Source organism: Hyperoodon ampullatus, assembly GCF_949752795.1.
Source record: "Hyperoodon ampullatus genome assembly, chromosome: 4".
Taxonomy (NCBI): Eukaryota; Metazoa; Chordata; class Mammalia; order Artiodactyla; family Ziphiidae; genus Hyperoodon; species Hyperoodon ampullatus.
In genome coordinates, this window is record NC_136917.1 from 19,341,171 (window position 1) to 19,354,014 (window position 12,844).

At 51.9% G+C, this 12,844-nt stretch overlaps 1 protein-coding gene across 2 annotated transcripts in view; it reads left to right on the forward strand.

Moving 5' to 3' along the window:
- Positions 1-3,537: 3,537 nt before the first annotated feature.
- HRH2 (histamine receptor H2) overlaps positions 3,538-12,844 on the forward strand; it is a gene marked incomplete at both ends in the record, with an annotated part of 21,521 nt that continues 12,214 nt past the window's right edge. The window contains 2 exons of one of the 2 annotated variants that reach the window (XM_079702494.1): positions 3,538-4,613; positions 5,708-5,744. In XM_079702494.1, coding sequence (XP_079558620.1) covers positions 3,538-4,613; positions 5,708-5,744 — 1,113 coding nt within the window. Of the gene's footprint in view, positions 4,614-5,707; positions 5,745-12,844 lie in introns of those variants that run through there. The other variant, XM_079702493.1, reaches the window with a different exon arrangement.

A 12,844-nucleotide genomic window follows, 5' to 3' on the forward strand; every position in this document is an offset into this window, starting at 1 on the left:
CAGTACAAAGTGCAGGAGAGGGTGCCCCTGCCTGCAGGCATTCAGGATGGGTTCAGGGTGCCCCTGCTTTTTGAAAGTTCACTTTACCCCACTTCTCTTTTACAAAAGACCTACATTAGTACCTGTTTTTGCTAACTGAAAGAAACCCAAGGAGGATTTTTGTTTTATGAAAAAAAGTGAAAAGCAAAAAGAGTGTTCAGGTTTGTCTTGCGGTAAACCATTATAGAGGCAGCCTGCACCCCGAGCATAGGGTGCCCCCCCAGAACTCCTTCCCCAGGAACCACATTCAGCATCTCAACATTGAGCCCCCGTAGCTGTGAACTGTGTCTGAGCATCTGTGCTTTATCTCGATTTATTTTCTGCATCCGTTGGCAAGATGTGTCCTAAGATAACTTCTTCTTTGCTTTACGCCATTTCAGCTTTCTAAGGGTTTCAAAAGAATGCTGTACTTTCAGATGGGTGGGGGGGAAACATGTTTGAGCCAGGCCTTGAAAAGGAAGTAGTGGATTGAAGACAGGGAAGAACGGGACTCCAGGTGAAGGAGACAGCAAAGGCAAAGGCAGGAGGGAAGAGACGTGCTGCATTTGGGCAAAGTCCTGGTTGCCTCAACAGCAGAGTTAGGGGGACAATTACAGGGCTGTTTGGTGAGATCCACTTAGAAGGACAAGTTGAAGTCTGGTGCAAGAACGGGCATGAAGGCAGGCTGGAAGGGTGTGAGCTGAGTTTGAATCCAGGCTCTCTGGACACTTACGAGGGGGGAGACGTCACGTGGCCTCTCCAAGCCTTGCTTTCCTCAACTGTTAAATAGAGACAGTGATTCCCCTCACTTGGGGGTCATTGTGAGGATGAGATGATATTTCATTTAATATGTATGTTATCACCTTGCCCAGGACTCTTCTACAGTACAGACGTGCCATCCTTGGTTGAACCATTCCCCTGCTGATGGACACTCAGTTTGTCTCCCATTGTTTGCGACTCGCACACCTGCTGACACAGACGTCCTTCTTCATGGCTCTTCTCATGGTGGTGGTTGTATTGCCACAGCCTAGGTTTCCAAAAGAATAAGTTAGATCTAAGTGATCCAGAGGGGTGTCCATTATATAATAGGAATTTTAAAAGAAATGAGGAAAAGAAGTAGCAGTGTAATGTGTACAGTGTGTATAAAACAGTGTCCTACATGTGTCTGGTACATGCTGAGCCTCAGAGAAAGAATGTATGGTCTCCATCACACCAAATGGTGAGCAACAGTCACCTCCCTGGTGTGAGGGCTTGGGTATGTGATGGCCCAAAGAGTTGGCCCTTCCTGTATACCTCAGGACCCTTGGTTTACTGCAATAAGCATGTCATTGCTTTTAACATTTGAAAGGAAAGTTCAGGAAAGTGTTTTTTATATTAACTGTGATAGTGACAATGACGGTGACCATGATAACAGGGATCTTGGGGTGCCTTGACCCTCTAGGGCCATCATTCTACCCACAGATTGGCAAAAGCTCCTGCCTTCACAAAGGTCCCTGGAAACTTCTGGGACTTAGGCTGTAAGACAGAAACATGACAGGGGTGGTTCTTATTTGAAACTGCAAGAAAAAAGGAACCACCACTCCAGCCCAGCCTGCTAGAGTGGCAGAAGGTGACCAGGAGCCGTGACCCCGCCCCTACTCAGTGGTTGTGACTAAATGATGCCTCTTGTATTCAGGTTGCAAAACCCCTCCAGGCAAGAGCCTAGGGGAGGCTTAGTTTATGTCAGATGGTAATGAGCTTGTTTCTGAGAGGGGTTCTGCTGTCAGCTTGATTTTCTGCACACTCCCGGATCCCAGGAGATTGCCTGCTGGCTGCTCTCTGGAAAACCAGGATCAGCTTGAGATAAAGGGTCCAGGAATCAAACAGGGCCTTAGCTTGTTTTGCATCAATTGGAATCATAGAATATCACCAGTAGGAAGGAATTTAACCTGAGATTTAACCAAGAAGCATTGCATGTGCAGCCATTCTGTTGAAGTGATGTTTGCCGTGAGACAGGAGGTAAGAAGGAAGGAGGAAGGAAGGAACTAGAAACAACCAAAGTACCTGTGATAGAGTGATGATAAAGAAACCACAGCCAGCCATCCTGGGGACTGTCGTGCAGCCATTAGAAAGACTGAGTGAGTTCTGTACCAGCTGACCTGGAAAGTGAGGTTTAGAGAGATGTTAAGAGCGGGTGTGGAGGGGGGCTGCAGTTGGCAGACTACAACAGCAAGCTAGATCTGGTCCTCTTCCTGGTTTTGTGCAGCCCATGATCTAAGAATAGCATTTACATTTTTAGCTTGGAAACTGTTTTAAAGAGTTTGAGAAAAAAATCAAAAGAAGAAGAATATTTTGCAACACGTGAAAATGATGTAAAATTCAAATTTCAGTGTCCGTAGTAAAGTCTTCTTGGAGCACAGCCATGATCACTCATCTGCACATTGTCTGTGGAGGGGCTTTCGCACTAAACAAGAGTTGAGTAATTGCAGCAGAGACCTTGAAGAATGCAAACCGAAAAAATTCGCTACCTGGCCCTTTCCTGAAAAAGTTTTTTGGCTCCGCATTTAGAATATGGTGACATTTTGTAAAACGAGAGTGTGGAACACCGTTTTCGGTGCTTTATCAGAGTAAATGTATTACATTTGCTTATTTTTTCATTCATTTTATCATTTATTCATCATAGGCTTAATGCCTGCTGGTGGGGCCAGGCACTGGGAACTAGCAGTGAACAAGCAGATACAGCCCCTGTTTTCATGGAGCTTAGAGTCTGTGTCTAGATCTTTCTTTCGCTAGTATAAACAACCCTAGCCCCTCCAACTGTATCTCACATGATGACTTGGTGGTCCAGGCCCTTGCATCCTGCCTCCCATCCTCCTCATTGCTTCTGTCCCTTCTAAGGAGTGGTGCCGGACTGGTCCCATGCCTCCTGGTGTCTCGAAAGGAGGTCAAGGTCTAGAAGGGTTCGTCTTGAATCAGGTCACACTCTTGGTATGGTTTCAACATGCTCAATACTCAATCTTTGCATTTCTAGCTCACGCTCTCCAGTGGACTCCAGAGGGAGAGGCAACAGTTCTAGATCCCTGTCACTCGGATGGGAGCAGCCGCCTGCTATGGAGAAGGCTGCAGCCATGTCTCCACATGATGCCTCCCAAATAAAACCAAAGCCACCTCCAGACTCATGCCCCAGTGCGTCAGTCTCTATGCAAAACCTGGAGAGTGGAGACCTGTTCAGTCCCAGGAGGAAGCCGGCTCTGCCAAGGGGTCATTTGAGGACTGGGGTTTGAACCAGGGACCTTGCTTCAAGGACTAGTTTCCCTCATCTTCCTTCATACTCATGCCCAACACCTCCTAAGAGCCAGCTTTATTTATTTCTAGAAAAACAGCACTGGATCGGTCATTGCAGCCTCTCCACATTTGGACACTTCTCTTGGCTCTGTTGGGTAGCTTGGAGCCCAGTGGTTGACATAATTGACCCTTTGGGGAGCTGGAAGAGAAGTAACCAGGGGCCGGAGGCAGGGGAAGGAGCCATAGGGTCCCAGGATGGCGTCCAATGGCACAACCTCTTCCTTTTGCCTGGACCCTGCTGCGTTGAAGATCACCGTCAGCGTGGTCCTCACCCTCCTCATCCTCATCACCATCGCTGGCAATGTAGTCGTCTGCCTGGCGGTGGGCTTGAACCGCCGGCTCCGCAGTCTGACCAGCTGCTTCATCGTGTCCTTGGCCATCACTGACCTGCTCCTCGGCCTCCTGGTGCTGCCCTTCTCGGCCTTCCACCAGCTGTCCTGCAGGTGGACCTTCGGCAAGGTCTTCTGCAATATCTATACCAGCCTAGATGTCATGCTCTGCACGGCCTCCATCCTCAACCTCTGCATGATCAGCCTCGACCGGTACTGCGCCATCACAGATCCCCTGCGCTACCCCATGCTGGTCACCCCTGTCCGTGTCACCATCTCCCTGGTCTTAATTTGGGTCATCTCCATCACCTTATCCTTCCTGTCTATCCACTTGGGATGGAACAGCAGGACTGAGACCAGCAGTGCCAATCACACCATCCCAAAGTGCAAAGTCCAGGTTAACTTGGTGTATGGCCTGGTGGACGGGCTGGTCACCTTCTACCTGCCTCTGCTGGTCATGTGCATCACCTACTATCGCATCTTCAAGATCGCGTGGGATCAGGCCAAGAGGATCCATAACGTCGGCTCCTGGAGGGCAGCCACCATCAGGGAACACAAAGCCACAGTGACCCTGGCAGCCGTGATGGGGGCCTTCATCATCTGCTGGTTCCCCTACTTCACCGTGTTTGTTTACCGTGGGCTAAAAGGGGATAATGCCATCAACGAGACCTTCGAAGCCGTGGTTCTGTGGCTGGGCTATGCCAACTCAGCCCTGAACCCCATCCTGTACGCTGCACTGAATAGAGACTTCCGCACGGCATACCAGCAGCTCTTCTGCCGCAGCCCCACCGACCACAACACCCACAGAACTTCTCTGAAGTCCAACAGCTCTCAGCTGATGAGGATTCCAAGCCAAGGACCCAGGTGGCAGGAAGAGAGGCCCCTGAGGCTCCAGGTGTGGAGTGGGACAGAGGTCACGGCCCCCCAGGGAGCCACAGACAGGTAACTGCCCTGGCAGTTTGTGTGTGGGATGGGGCACAGGGACGGGGTCCCACTCATGGTAACAGCTGTTCACGAGGTGCTGCTTTGGATGTTATGTGCTGGTAATTCTTCATGAGCCCTTTGCAAACCTCGTGTTATTCCATCCTCCCAAACACCCCCTGAGGTAGAACTTTTTACCTCCATTTTTTAAAGGAGCAAGTCAAATCGCAGAGAACTTGGCCAGGGCCACACAGCTGGGATCTGGATAGAGCTCCCCTGACTCAGAACTGGTGGACCTTTTTTCTAGCTACCTTGTCCTTACAATCAGGAGTCCTGAGTTTGAGGTCCAACTCGACCACTTAGTTAATGGTCATGTGTTCACCTAAATCTGCCAGGACAGCCCTCAAATGGCCATGTAATAATGCTGCTGCCTGGCGGTTAAATCAGAGACCCCACTCAGCCCACCATCACTGAGCACCCTTTATGCATCAGCTCTTACTTTGGGGGTGCTCAAGTGGAAGGAGAAAGAGGACTGGCCAAGTTGGGAAGGCAAAGCCTTGAAAGCCAGGATTGTACATTGTACTGTAGGTCTTAAGGGAAGATGGAAGGATTAGAAGCAAGGATGGGTATAACGCAAGCATCTTTGTACTTTGGAAAGAGGGCTCTGGTTGTCCCCTAAGACGTGGACCAGAAGAATGAAATGGGGACAGCAGTGAAGGGGGTTGTGGTACTGGTCCATGAGAGAGAAGAGAACAGAGCAAAATCTAGGAGGCTATTAAAAAATAGTCTTGTAGACCATTGGATATCTGGGATGCAGGAGATGCAAGAGAGAGGATGCCCCAGGACTCCACCCCCGAGAGGGACCCAGGCTGAAAAGATAAACAGGATCAGAAGGACACTGAGACCAATTCACTGCTGACAAAGCCCATGCAAGGTATTAAGGGCTACCTCACCAAAGACTTGAGTGGCCTGAGGAAGCTCACACATGGAGAGAAGGTTTATAGGTCTGAGCAAGCTCTATCTAGCTGTTGAGAGGAATAAATGAAAGGATGCTGGTAGAACATCTGACACATGCAAATGCTCAATAAATGTCACTTTCCTTTGTCTTCCCACAGACCATGCCTTTGCTCCCCAGAATGCTGGTCTGTGTGACTGACTTATCCATCCATTCATTCATTCATTCATTCACAAACATTTGTCAACTTCCTATCACTTGCCAGGAACAGTGCTGAGCTCCAGGGATGTAGAAGGGACATTTTGGCATCTGTTTTGATGGACAGGTATGGCAAGTCTTGGTACAGCCTTGGTCTCAGCTCTGTGGCTTGAGCCAGTCTCTGCCCCTCTTGGGCCTCAGTTTTCTCATCTTGTAGAATGTGGGGTCTGTCCTCAAGCAGCCTGCCCTGGTCACCTCCCAGAGCCACCTGAAGCACACATGTGCTAAGGGGCGCCAATAGGCTCTATGACCCCTGGTAGGATACTTGTCCTCTCTCGACCTTTGAGCATCGGACTTGAGAAAAGCTTGGATGGACTCTGCACACTCACACCCTCTGGGTGCTGGTCCCTGTGGAGCATTGTGGGGGTGAAACTGCCCAACTGGACCCTCGGCCTTGTGTCCCTCTGGTCCTTGCAGGAGCCAGGTGTGGAGTGTCCCGCCATAGACTTTGGTCCTGGGCCCTCTACCCGTCCACTGCTATCCTTCTGGAACAAGCTTCATTGCTCCTGCAACCAGCCTCCTCCAGGCCTCCCTGCCTCTAGACTCTCCCTCTCAAATCCATCCTCCAAGCCACCTAAAGGCATCTCTCCAAAATGCAGACGGGGAGGCTTCCACGTCTGGCCTTGATAGATAAGATGACCCTGTCCTCCCACACTGCCTCATTCAGGAAGCAGACTCTGGTACAAAGCGAATTTAGTTCACAAAACAAACAAAGGACAAAGCAGGGGGTGTGGACTCTAGAGAAGGCTGTTGACACGTTCATTCTGGTTGCCATCCCACTTGTTACTGCTCTTACCTGTGGGACCCGGGTTAATAGCCTGCCTCTACCCCCAATCCTTAGGGAGACATGCAGCAGGCACTCACCAGCAATGGCCAGCCCTCACTGAACACCCACTAGGTACCAGTTTTAGGTTTGCCACTATTTCTATGTATTAATCTTTCTGTGACGGCATCATATCCCCACCCCTGTACCAGGTGCTAGGGTGCAAAGGGAAATAAAGCCAGCCCCCCCATCTCATGCCACCACCTTCACCACCTGTCTGGTTGAGGAACAGACTGGCCACGGTTCAGAGCAGCACGTGCCCAGGCTTGAAACCCAGTGCGCAGGGCAGCCAGAGGAGGCAGCGCCTGGCCCAAAGAGCCCGTCCCCAGGAGCAGACCTCTGAGCTGAGCCTCAAATGCGGAGGGGAAAGACCCGTTCCTCCAGGGTGGTGCTGGATCCTTTAGACCTGGGGCCTCATTTCATTCTCCACACAACCCTGTGCAGTTGATACTTGTTTAGTTTCCACTTTACAGATGGGGAAACTGAGGCTCAGAGAACTTAAGTAAATTGTTCAAGGGACACAAGCTAGTGATGCAGCCAAAACCAAGAGCTGAGCAAAAACGAAAACAGCAGCCCCATTACCAACTGTCTCCTGGGTGCCGGGCAGGCTGGGGCAGGGAGCGTCCACCTCCTCTTCTGATCATCACAGCCACCCTGGCCACCAAGGCCGGCTGAGAGGCCATGCCTGCCTGGGTCACACACAGCAGCCGTGGCGCAGAGGGGTCTGGCAGAGGAGGATGGGGAACCAGTTGGAGGGCCTCATACTATGGTTGGGGGGGATGGGGATCCAGCAAGCCAGGAACAGCCCGAGTTTGATTTTCCAGTAGAGGCTGCCAGGGCGACTGGGGACTTGGGTGGCCCTCCATAAGGCTGGCTCCCAGCTTCCCTGATGACCGATAGTGTGTCCTTCCTGCTTCCCATCTGGGAACAAAACCCAGCATTGACCTGACAGAGAGCCCTTATCCCTGCCAAGGGGCCAGGTGTCTGCCCTTGGTTGGTGATGACGGAGGTTGCAGGGTGTTCGGGTGGGGGGCGGCACAGTCACGCAAGGGGAGACTCCAGGGGACAGTGGCTGAGCTGTCTGGTCGTCCCTGCCCTGAGGCCAGCCAGCAGCCATCTCTCCAGCAGGATGCTCTGTCTGCCCCTTCCTGATCCCATTGTCCACCCTTACCCCGCCCCTCGTCACCTCTACCCTTCTCTGATCCCAGCTCCACAACCTCACCCCTTCTGCTCCACTGACCCTGCTCAGTAACCCCCACTGCTTCTACTGAATACAGGCCTGCATTCGTTTCCAAGGTAGGGCTGCTGTTACAAATGACAGTGAACTTGGTGACTGGAAACGAGACGGATTTCTTTTCTTACAGTTTGGGAGATCAAGAGACTGAGATCAAGATGTTGGTAGGGCTGGTTTCTTCTGGAGGCTTCAGAGGAGAATCCGTCTCCTTGCCTTTTCCGGCTTCTGGGGGGCACTCGCACTCCTTGGCTTGTGGCCCCTTCCTCACATCACGCTGACCTCTCCCCTCCATGATCGCATCTCCTTCCCCTCTTCAGTAGCCAAATCTCCCTCTGCCTCCTTCTTCTTTTTTTTTTTTTTTTTTGCGGTACTCGGGCCTCTCACTGTTGTGGCCTCTCCCGTTGCGGAGCACAGGCTCCGGACATGCAGGCTCAGTGGCCATGGCTCACAGGCCCAGCCGCTCCGTGGCATGTGGGATCTTCCCAGACCGGGGCACGAACCCGTGTCCCCTGCATTGGCAGGCGGACTCTCAACCACTGTGCCACCAGGGAAGCCCTGCCTCCTTCTTGTAATAAGGGCACTTGTGATTACATTTAGGGCCCACTGGGATAATCCCGGATAACCTCCCCATCCCAAAGTCCTTAACTTAATCACATGTGCAAAGTCCTTTTTGCTATTTAAGATAACTTTCTCAGGTTCCACCAATGAGGGTGTAGACGTCTGGGGTCCACGTTCAGCTACCACAAGTCCCAGCTCCCTGGCTTAGCATTAGAGACCCTTCATGATTTGGTCCCTGACCACCTCCTGACACCATCCCCAGGCCCACACCCACCCTCCAGCCCCTTCTGCCCCCACCAAAACAAACCACTCAAGAGTTCATTCATTCACAAGCACTCACCAAGAATTTGCTACACGCCAGCACTGTTGGGGGTGTAGCAGTGAGCGAAGCAGAGGCCCTCCTCCCAGAGGGATGTTATTCTAGCACAGTGGTTCTCAACTGTGGGCCCCCAGCCAGCAGCAGGCTTCTGGGAGCAAAGTAGCTGACGTCGGGCCACACAGCCTCATCCATCCATGGCAGAGCTAGGATTCCAGCCCAAGCCCGTCTGACCCCAAAGCCAGGCTCTTTCCATGAGGAAATGCTGAATGGACTTGAATTTAGCCCAGGCTCTGAGTGCTACTCCCATAGACAGCAGATGGGGAAACTAAGGCCCAGGGAGGCAAGTGACCTGAGGCCCAGAGCAAGCTGGGGAGGGGCAGGGAGTAGACCCTGTATCTCTGGACCCCCTCCCAGGGCTCTTGGGTCTTTCCCCATACACTCCCTTGCCCTGTGTAATCTCTCCAGGTAGGGAGATAAGACTCCTGAGCACCAGCCTGTCTCTCTCCAGGGCGGGCGGGCACTTCCTCCTCTCTGCAGAGGCCCTGTGCTTGAGGCTGTCACCCTCCCAGGAGCTGGAGTTTGGAGTCAGAGCTCAGGAAAAAGAGGCGCAAAGGGAGGCCAGGAGCCACAGGTGTCCCCCTGCTGCCCGCTCTCTCCCCTCACAGGCCTCTTGCCAGCATTGCCAGGGCCCGTCCTCCTTCTGCTGCCAGTGAGAGAGCGTTTCCTCCAGCTGGGAGTGGGCCTCTGCTCTGCCCTTCTGGTGCTCTTGGACTATGATACAGAGTTCTTATCCTGACCAACAAGGCCCTGCCCTGCCTGACTCTTTCCTAACTCCTCCTCTGGGCCCCTCGGTCCTGTCCCCAGGCCATGCCTAGTCCCATCCCATGCACCCTCTTCTCAGCCCAAGGCAGTCTTCTTACCCCTCTTGGGACATCCTATCTGTTTTCTGTGTCTGTTCCCCAAGACCTCAAGCTCCCTGAGGGCAGGCTCACGTCTCTGTTGGTCCCTGCCTAACACCTAGCACAGTGCCTGACACAGGACGCCCAGTAATATTTGTTGAATGAATAAGTGAGTGAATGAATGCATGAATATCTCCTTCTAGGTCCCCAAGAGCCCTGAGAAGTGACTAATACCACCAGTCGCTTTAGAGATCAGGGAACCAAATCTCGAAATGCTAAGTTCCAGGAACGCAGTGGGAACTCACACATTCCTGGTTCTCTTTTCTAACTTTGACATCACTGTGGGCCTCCCTCCAAGTTGCGGTGTCAGCAGCGGGCCTCACAGAGGAATCTACCGGCCGCTCTAAATCATAGAGTCTGCGGGTGGAAAGAGTCACACCCCTCACCCTGCCTCCCAGGAAAGATGAAGGGATCCCAGAGTTGGGGTGGGAATCCAGAGTTCAGACAACCTGGATACGGTCCATTGCATCTCCACGGCATGTCCCCATTTGGCCAGAGTTTGGGGGCTGGGGGAGGGTGGAAGTGGCTTTATCTTCTGCTCAAAGTCCAGTCTGGTCCGGCAGAGGAGGCTGCAATTCCCTTAGCAGTAAAAAGGTTACATGACTGATGTACACACACTTCTTAAGAAGGACCTTTGCTCAGAAAGGAAGTTTTGCATAATTTACCCCTTCAAGAGCCCAGACTTGTTTATTTGTATCATTTGGGTCCTGAAATAGTCTAACTTTTTGGCACATTGATTCCAGCATCTCTTAAGGGGCCTTTCTGAGCACTCTTTGCAGAGGCGCCCAGAGCAGCTGGTCCCCTTACCTTCTCCCCCACCACCCCCCAGCCCCCGCCCTACCCCCAGCTAAGGGGCCTGGCTGCCCCCTGCACACTGGCATCCTGCTGGCTGCTGCTTTGTCACCTCTGCCCTCTGTGCCTGGTGGTCCCACCACAAGGCTACTGGGGTGTCTTCCTGCCTCCGTGTGGAAGTTAGGGAGCCCGGTATGAGCCCTAGTCCCCCTCTAGTTAGGGGTTGGGTGATGTTAGGCAAGTCATTGACGGTCTGAGCTGAAGTTTCCTTACCTATAAAACTATGATAATTATCAGACCTACTTTGCAGAATTGTGAGAATAAAATGGAGTCAGGGATACAGGCACTTAGCACAGTTCCTGGCAGGTGGCAGGTGCTTTAACAGACTTAACAGACATGAATTTTCCTTCTTTGCCATCCATCTCTTTCTCTTTTTCTTTCTTTTCATTTTGTCTCTTTTCTGTCCTTTTCTATCTTTCTTTTTTATAACAGTTTTATTGAGATATACTTCACATGCTATACAATTCACTCATTTCAAGTGTACAGTTCACCGGTTTTTGGTCTGTTCACAGAGGTGTGCAGCCGTCACCACAATCAGTTTTAGAACATTTTCATCACCCCAAAGAAACCCTGTAGCCTTCAGCTATCAACCTCCAGATCCCTGCATTCCCCAGACAACCACAAATCTACTTTCTATCTCTATAGGTGTGCCTATTCTGGACATTTCAGATAATCTGTGTGCTTTTGTGCCTGGCTCTTTCACTTAGCATGATGCTGTTGAGGTTCTTTCTTTATTTTCTGTCTGTTCTTCCTTCCTTTCCTTTTCCCGTTCTGTTTTGTGTTTTCTTTCCCTCCCTTCCCCCATTCCCTTCTGTGTCCATGGTCCCGTTTCTCCTTCACCGAGTGCTTGGGCTTTATGGCAGCTCTCTGCAGTTGGTAGGCCCTTGGGGAGGGGGGCAGGAGGCTGCATTCTGGACCCACAGGTGGCCCACGTCCCTACCTCCCGCCTGGGTGGGCTCGGAAAGGCCGTTCTCAGGCCTGCGGGGCCTGCACTTCTACACAGCTGCGGGCAGAGCAGCGGCTGCAACAAGGTATTAACGCTTTTCATCTTCTGTCTCTTCAGAGAGTTTGGGGAGTGAGACCCCCTTCCCAGCCCTGGAGAGGAAGTCAGGGGAAGAGCAGAGGGAGAGGAGGTGGGAAGCCTTTTACAACCTCAAAAGTCAAGGAGAATAAATCGTGGCCCCCACCAGGAGTCACTTGAAAGGTAGAGAACCCCTCCTTTACCTCCCTGGTGATTGTGCCTTTGAAGCGAGCTGGAGTCCCCACCAGTGCCCCGCCAGCCTCCCTCCCTCCCTGGCTTTGCACAGACCCCTGCCCCTGCCCTTTCCCCACCTTCCCTTCTGGTTCCTTGTGCAGCAGATCTGACAGGACTGCTATGGAGCTGCCTTCCCAGGGGCTGTGAAGGGGAGGGAAGGCGAACCATGCCTTCGGGGCCGCCGCTAGTAGCTTCGTACCCAGGAGAAAAAGGTGAACACTCTAGGTGAACAAATTCAGAGAAAGCCCTTTCTCCAGGGAACCCAGCCCCAGGCCACACAGCTTGGCAAGCAGAAAGAGGTCTGGATTTCAGCCCCGATGCTCTTGTGCAGAGAACAGCCTACGCAACCACAGGGAGGCCCTGCAGACCTTCCAGACCCCTGGGAGACTGCAGGGTGGAGGGCAGGGCTCTGCAAGCCTCTTCTGCAGAGGGCCAGATAGTAAATAAGTTAGCTTTACGGCGCCTACGCTCTCCGTCACCACTACTCAACCCTGGTGGTATGGCACAAAAGCAGCCCCAGACAATACTTAAATGAATGGGGTGGCTGTCTTCCAATAAAACTTTATTTATGGGCACCAAAATTGGAGTTCCATATCATGTTCACCAGTCACAAAATGTTATTCTTCTATTCACTTTTGTTTTCAACCATTTCAACAAAATAGGTGGGGGGCTGAATTTGGTCCACAGCCTATATCGTCTGCCAACCGCTGGTGTAAGGGAAAGGAAAGGGTGCCAGTTCCAGCCCCAGCACTTGCTGGCTCCTTGACTCTAGGCAGGTGGCTTGCCCTCTCTGAGCCTCAGCTTGCTCATCTGCAAAATAAGGATAAAAATACCTCCCTGTGAGGATTGTGATGAGGCTTAGCACTGATTTGTGCAAAGCTCCCGACACAGGGTAGATGCTTGTAAGGGGTAATTTTTCTTTCTTCCTTTCTTTTCCCTTTATTTCTTCCTTCCCTCCCTCCCTCCCTCTCTTCCTTCCTTCCTTCCCTCCTTCCCTCCTGTGGCCCCTTTGTAAAGGAGCAGCTGAAAAGTCCATGGC